Source organism: Mya arenaria, chromosome 7 (assembly GCF_026914265.1).
Source record: "Mya arenaria isolate MELC-2E11 chromosome 7, ASM2691426v1".
Taxonomy (NCBI): Eukaryota; Metazoa; Mollusca; class Bivalvia; order Myida; family Myidae; genus Mya; species Mya arenaria.
Window position 1 is genome coordinate 25,173,119 of NC_069128.1, and position 8,489 is coordinate 25,181,607.

The 8,489-nt window shown below is 37.4% G+C and overlaps 1 protein-coding gene across 1 annotated transcript; it reads left to right on the forward strand.

The window, feature by feature from the left end:
• Positions 1-5,400: 5,400 nt before the first annotated feature.
• Positions 5,401-7,669, forward strand: LOC128241028 (uncharacterized). Its single transcript, XM_052958012.1, has 3 exons — positions 5,401-5,599; positions 6,818-6,947; positions 7,504-7,669. The coding sequence occupies exons 1-3, from the start codon at positions 5,401-5,403 to the stop codon at positions 7,667-7,669; spliced, it is 495 nt and encodes a 164-aa protein (XP_052813972.1).
• Positions 7,670-8,489: the final 820 nt, after the last annotated feature.

Sequence of the window (8,489 nt, forward strand, 5' to 3'; positions counted from 1 at the left end):
TGACTTTAGATGTATTATGAATACAATATATATGCAAAAAAGCTACAGAAACATGCTCAGTAGCAAAAAGTTTAAACATAAACCCGGTTTAGTGGCAATGGGCAACGCCAAAGACATAGAACACAAATTCACAAACAAGAAACATAGAACAGCACACAACTCTACAAACAGCACAGTGCACAAACCAAGAAGCATCAACAAAAAGGAAATTCAAAGTAATTATAAAAAGTTCAATGGTACTTTTTGTTATCAAACATCAGCATGTGTGATATTTAAAATAAAATTCACATGATTGCATTGTCATCAATTAGCAAGAATACAATTGTTTGAATAAACAGACTGTAAAATGCATTGAGCGGATGTTAAAATTACAACAGGGTCCGTATTACAGAAGCATTTTAAGTACATCGTATTTTTAATTAATTATAAAATAAATGATATATTTTTAAAACCATACTAGAACTTCAAGATGTTCTTACGGCTTAAGCATAGAAAGTATACTTATTTTCATTTATTTCTCTAAATTTAACCACATATATATCCTTTATGTTTAATTCCCAGTATCATTTGGTAATGTAAACTTATCGCAATGTTATACATACAAATGACTTTTCATTTCTAAAAACGCTTTAATCTAGGGACACTGTACCATTTATATTTTGCATTTTTTATGTTTCCAACAACTTTCTTTGATCATGATATTTTTGCATCGAGATCAATGTCTATTGCACCTGTGAGAAATTACAAGTTTTGTTCTTGAAATGATCATTTGTTTACAACCTCGATTTCACAAAGAGCTTCATCACTTTACACATATTACATTGAGAGATTTCAAAGTTGAGACCTAAATTGTTTGTTCATTTCTGGTGTATGTGTCATGGTGTTAAATATGGTTTTAGGTTTGCCAAAGATTAATAGTTAAAGGCCAGACATCGCTCGCCTGTGTTCTAGACCGTACACAAAATAGTATAATTAGTTGATATTTACGTCCTAGACTATAAGTTTTGGTAAACCTGAATGATTTATGTGTCACAAACTTCCGGAAAATTTGGCCAGAAGTGAGTACGAACCAGATGGTTGTGGCATGGCGAATGACAACGGCAGGGCAACACATAGAAAGCAGATCACGTGATTCAACATGGCGGCTGTACAGCGGTAGGACGGGCGGGGAACTGAAAATACAGAAAACAAACCGCATGAGTAGTCAGTTTTGTTTATGAATTGTGAATCACGCCATTGCAACATTATATTAATCGCTCTCGTTGGCACGATGTTACACAAGAGTGTGGTCTTGTGTTGTGGGGAGATACAGCAGGTCGTATTGAAAAATCCGTATCACCATACTGTCGTTTTCTGATTCCGTATTATGCTAATACGGTATGTCGTCCAGGAACTACTTTCGCGTCGCTAAAAATAGCGTGACAAAAATAACTGGTACAACCTGTCAACTTTTAGATACATAGCATTACCTAATTTTACTCGCGCCACCAGTAGTATGTAAATATTCAGGAACATGATGTTCAAAGAAACATGAGGATAAGCACGAAGCAGAGAACACTTCCGATCTATCTAGACAATAAGTTGTTTGCCAATTCGAAAATCATGAATTGTTACATTATCATGAACATGAGCAGCTACAAAAAAGAAGGCGAGTTCGCGTCATCAATAGCGTCATCAATAGTAAAAACGAGTGACTCACAAACTTCCCTCAGTTCGGCATCTAATGATTGTTTCAGAAAACCAACGAACATTTACTTTTTTGTTAAAATGGCTGCGTTACTTCTTAACGAAAATACGATTTAGTTTAAACATATTTTATTCTTTAGCGTATACACACATAACATAAAGACAAACAGAAAACACATGTACAATCTAGAAAAGGATTAGAACGAAAGATAAATATATCTTAAAACGTTCTTCTCCAATACGATTTGTTTATACTCGTAAAAAATCTACCGTTTATGTTGTTTTTTATTTTGTGCTGTGACATTAAATAATTGTTTTCGTATGAGCAATTTGTTTATTTTGCTGTGAAACAATTTTTCCTATTCTGCTCAATAAAGTGAATTCTGTAACTTCTGACTTTTCGCTGAAGAAGCCTCCATTGACTTCAATACACAATAATACGTAACATATACGCGCAAGCCATTCCATATTTTGACATTTGACAGATAGCGGTAAATTCAAATCCAATTGAAACCGAAAATAGGAATAATTAGTAAGGTAAATAATAAACTGAATATCGCGTTTTCGTTATCGTAGTATCGTACTGTCGCGTTTTCATTATCGTATCGTCGCGTTTCATTATCGTATTGTCGCGTTATCATCATCGTACTATCGCGTTAAAATCATGGTATTGTCGCGTTTTCATTAGCGTACTGTCGCTTTATCATCATCGTACTGTCGCGTTTTCATTATCGTACTGTCGCGTTATCATCATCGTACTGTCGCGTTTTCATTATCGTACTGTCGCATTATCATCATAGTATTGCCGTGTTATCATTATCATCTAACTATTGCCTACTACTACTACTACTACTACTACTACTGCTGCTGCTGCTGCTGCTGCTGCTACTGCTACTGCCACTGCCACTGCCACCGCCACCGCCACCACCACCACCACCACCACTACTACTACTACTACTACTACTACTACTTCTACTACTACTACTACTGCTGCTGCTGCTGCTGCTGCTGCTACTGCTACGACTAACAAGCACAAAGTACACATACAAAATATAATAGTAAATTATCCTAATCAACACATATTGCATTTTTTGAACGGTCAAAACTTGCTCTTACCTTCGAAGGGGATGGTACTCCTAACTCACGTGAAAGCGAAGGTATCAGACGCTGTGTGTTATATATACGAAGCGGGGCCCGGAAGCCGGATTTTACACGCGCATTTATACACGTCGCCGTCAAATGCGCTACTTGGGAATTCAAGCGTGCCGTTGCTTGAACGTAACGTCAATGATTTAACCGTTACGCCGCACACTCGTCGAGAGAAAGGAGTCACATTCGTCGTATAAGATGCAATATTCAAAACAACTTCGAATTGTTTTCTATGTTGACTTATAACTACATTGTTCGTTTATTTTTATGTTTTATGAATCAACCGAATTTGTAATTGGGGCAGTCTCTCATAGTATCCCTAGCGCATATATTAGTTCCACTGAGTATATTGGGGCAGTCTCTCATAGTATCCCTAGCGCATATATTAGTTACACTGAGTATATTGGGGCAGTCCCTCATAGTATCCCTAGCGCATATATTAGTTCCACTGAGTATATTGGGGCAGTCTCTCATAGTATCCCTAGCGCATATATTAGTTACACTGAGTATATTGGGGCAGTCCCTCATAGTATCCCTAGCGCATATATTAGTTACACTGAGTATATTGGGGCAGTCTCTCATAGTATCCCTAGCGCATATATTAGTTCCACTGAGTATATTGGGGCAGTCTCTCATAGTATCCCTAGCGCATATATTAGTTCCACTGAGTATATTGGGGCAGTCTCTCATAGTATCCCTAGCGCATATATTAGTTCCACTGAGTATATTGGGGCAGTCTCTCATAGTATCCCTAGCGCATATATTAGTTACACTGAGTATATTGGGGCAGTCTCTCATAGTATCCCTAGCGCATATATTAGTTCCACTGAGTATACTGGGGCAGTCTCTCATAGTATCCCTAGCGCATATATTAGTTCCACTGAGTATACTGGGGCAGTCTCTCATAGTATCCCTAGCGCATATATTAGTTCCACTGAGTATACTGGGGCAGTCTCTCATAGTATCCCTAGCGCATATATTAGTTCCACTGAGTATATTGGGGCAGTCTCTCATAGTATCCCTAGCGCATATATTAGTTCCACTGAGTATATTGGGGCAGACTCTCATAGTATCCCTAGCGCATATATTAGTTCCACTGAGTATATTGGGGCAGTCTCTCATAGTATCCCTAGCGCATATATTAGTTACACTGAGTATATTGGGGCAGTCTCTCATAGTATCCCTAGCGCATATATTAGTTCCACTGAGTATACTGGGGCAGTCTCTCATAGTATCCCTAGCGCATATATTAGTTCCACTGAGTATATTGGGGCAGTCTCTCATAGTATCCCTAGCGCATATATTAGTTACACTGAGTATATTGGGGCAGTCTCTCATAGTATCCCTAGCGCATATATTAGTTCCACTGAGTATATTGGGGCAGTCTCTCATAGTATCCCTAGCGCATATATTAGTTACACTGAGTATAGAAGTACAATCCCTATATTCGTTTTTTTTTTTTTATCGAAGTTCGATGCGAATATGGAGGGATACCTTTAGGAGATATTTCCGCTATTGCGCATCGGGGCTCATTGTCAAATATAGACTTGTTCATATATTGCTGGCCGATTGTTCCTGTACACGGGGCGGTATTTGTCCATGCTCGGCCCTGTCGGACATGTGTTTCGTGGCCTTTACAGCGGTGTGATGTGTTAGAACTTGTGTATAACACGGGATTTTATGTCACCAAAGTGCTGCAACTGCATTCTGTCGTACTGAAATGTGGATCGACAGGCTTTAATCGATTCCAACACGACACGCGACAGGCTTTGAGGTAGCAAAAAAAGAAGCTTCATGGTGTCAATAGCTTTCTGTCTGTGACATGTGATTCAAGATGTGGGTTATTGTTTTAATGAACGCATTTCGTTTTACGTTTAAGTAATATGTTTACTGCACGCCTTTGTCATATCGGTAAAGAAACCAACACCGTTTCATTTAACAAAACTGATCATATCGATATCTGTTATCTATCCGTTACAAGTTGTTGTTTTTTATAAAAAATATGAGTTTTAACATTTCATATTTGTCGAGATGAGGGAAAAGTGAACGTTTTGAGCACACTTCCGGTGCAAAAACATATCCTCTCAGGCGACTAGTCACGCATGTCGTCGCCTTATCTTAACCGTCTTACCTGCGACTGATATCAGCCGACCATCACATTTCCTAATTAATATCTCATTGACATCCAGCGTCCGTGTCGCAACGTGTATTGATGGGAGCGAAAGCTTCTTTTGATATCTAAAATACAATGACTGATGGTTCTATGTTAAGACAATTTTTATGTTATTTGTGTTTTGCTTCCATTTTCAGATCATTTGCCTTAAAATTAATACCGCAGTGCGTTGTTTTCGTTTAATTTTAAAGAGTTTTATACTGATCATACCGTTGATGTTATATTTATATTAAGCGTTAAGGTTTTCATTGAATACAAAATATAATTTCATCATGAAAATTGAAACGTTGATAGTGATAATGTTAGGTGATATGCTAATAACGAAACCATCGGACGTTTCGCCATCCTATATCTGGGAGTCATATTACCGAATCAAGAACGTTACGGTCAGCATGAATTACGGTCGGTATGTAGAATCAAAGTCGCGGTCCAAGGTCACATGCCTCCAAGGACGCAACCAGTCTCACGTGATAAGTTACGATGACGTCAATCACTCGTGTCGTCATTTTTTGGACTTGAACACGACGCTCGTTTCTGGTGGCGACCAGGCATCCACTTCCGTATGGGTTAGAAACAACAGCGTCATGACGGGTAAGCGCTTTATATATGTGAGAATATGCTTATAAATAAATGTTGTCAAGTTCGTTTAACAACGTTTTGATTTATGTAATGCTTGCATAATAGCGTTTGGTCTCAGTTCCAATTGAAACTGTCTTTTATAAGTTGGTGTACCTTTTTATGTATTTTTGTCATTGTTAGGCTGTAGCATTACTGATAACAAAATTGTAACCGTGCATTTAATAGCAGAAAGCGAAAAAATATTAAATGATTGGTGATGGCTAAAAGATTTACTGTCGGTAGAAATACCGTGTTTTATGCTCATTTCTTTTTCAAATTAAACTCGGTATCCTTCATAAAAAACAATGTTTTCTGTATTGATTCATCCTTTTTGGAATATTAAAACACCATTAATTGCGGTAAACCTTATTTGGGATTAAGAGTGCATCTTGAATGCGTACATAGCGGAATTAACCCCAGCGCTGTTAGAACGTTGGCGGTCACCGACCTTATTTACATTAATAATCTGCTTGAATAGCTACAGAGAGCTACGATCTGCATATATTCATGATATGTTGTGCGGTTGTTATAGTGCATAAAAGCTGCGTTATTTTTCGTAATTACGCCATTAAAATCATAGAAACGCAATAATTCTAACTTCGACGAGTTCACGAATATGTGATTACATGTTGGCCACTGCCGCGCGTCTAGATACTATCGGTTAAAAATAGAATCTGGGTCATCGGATTCGGTGACATGTAAGAAAGTGTAAATTTATGAGAAGTTTCAATTTTACATTAAAAAAAAAATTGAAAGGATTATTTTTTTCCCGCGTTATTGTGACGTAATTTGATAAACTGTTTCCTGTTTTGGTCGGGTTGTTTTATTTTACAGAATGGGTGAGGAAGAATTGCTGTATAAGGGTTTCTTAAATGAACTGAAGTATTTCTTTAACAACTCTTGAATGAAACAATGAACTATTGGTGTAAATATAAGTAATAATTGCGTATCTGATTGGATTTTCGGGGAAATGAACGCAGATGGGCCGGTTAAAGTACGCGTTGAGAAAGTTCATTATTTCTGACCACTTGTGTTTGTGTGTCTTTTTATTATATTATTACAATGCACCTGGAATTTTAAACATATATTTGAATAAACATAATATAATAAATATGCATCACATGCTATATATAGTAATTGTAACACTATGTAGTAATGTAAATAACTTTGAACAGATGTTTTTTATTTAAGTATTTCCGGTCGAGCGGTCAGACGGCCAGTATGTGGCAAACGTGGACGGCGCTTGCAAGGCGGTGGGTGGACGTTCAGCTAACATCAATAGCCTGCATGACGCGAAAATATCCGGTCTACATTTGTGTCGGTAGATATTTTGTCTGAGCGTCTTCTGCCCCATTGTTACTTAAATACCTAGCGTTAAGTTAGGCCTCCAATAAAAAATCCAAAATACTTTTTATCTATTACAACAAACCAAGGTATGAGGATTTGTCAACGGTCGCTTTCGTATTTTTTTTCTTCAAATAATGTCAATGTTTTAAGAACGGAAATGGTGTCGTTTATTGGTGTTCTATTGCTTTCAAATGGAATCGTTGATTTGAGGGCTAGTCAATCTCCCGTGCAGAGAGATCTGTTCGACCACGTCAGAAAACTAGCTCAGTATCAACTACCAGTATATACATTCATTAGGTTGTAATTATACGAACAGGTGTAACAATGCGCTACCGCCCTGGGTTAAATTGTTAAGGGTATAAATAAGGCTAACAGTCATTCATTTTAACTAACATTTGCAAAATGATTTGTTTTGTAACCCTGTTGCTTCGAAGTGCTTACACTGCAAGCGGGGAACCAACTCGCGAACGTATAGTAGGCTGTAAGAACATTTACTGAACGCACAGCAGACGTTTCCTCTTCTCTTACAGGTGCGGTTTGCTAGGAGACAACACGACCCGGTTCAGCGTCCAGGAAGACACTAGCTCGTGCACAAAGTTCACCAGCTCATTGCTATGGCCCAAGGTAGTCGCATGCAAGCTTTCAACAGGGGAATATCTAAACCCCGCCAACCTCGTCTACTGCATATTCTCGTGACGTCACTTAGATACGTCACTACCGATGGAAAGGAACGGTCAATCCGCTTTCAGAGTTTCAGATAAGCAGCGGATTTGCGTCATTCCGCAATTCAAATCAAAAAAGAAATTGAAATACATTCTGCGTCTTGTTTTAAAACAAGTTCTTTTATTTACGTCACATGTAAAAGTTTAAAATGTAATCGTTCAAAACGGTTAAAGATGTCATGACAACCTAATCGCATCAATTAATACTACATGTATATAGCAAAAAACACTTGATTGACAATACTCGCATTTTTTTCAATTATGACATGACCTTCTCTTGTTGAAAACATGTAACTTTATAATTAAGGAAAATAGATATGATATGTTTTTGTATTAAATATTTGAGTTTTAATCTTTTTACTCAATTGGCTTTCAAATTACGGGGTTAGAAAAACATACAGCACAGGCGCCAAGCCAGGCATACTCCCATACTACCGGGAGTACTTTGATTTAAGGAAATAAAAAATTGAAATGTGCCAAAATTTATGTGAAACTTGAAGCCTTAGTAGGTTACAACAGGCCAAGTATGAAAACAGTACATTTCGTCATTACAAAGCGTTCTCAGACAGTGTACAACAATAATCAGTAAGACCCACTGGCACCGGATTTTCAAACTCAAAACATTTTTTAAGACCCGCTGCAGTATTCTTCAAGACAAGGTTGAGTATTATTGTGATAAAAGTTTGAAAGTTTTATTATTAGTCAATGCTCATTTTGAGCATCTGACAAAACAATGCAATAAACAATATGAACATTAAAACATGTTTAAAACAAAATCATAACGATAATGGGTT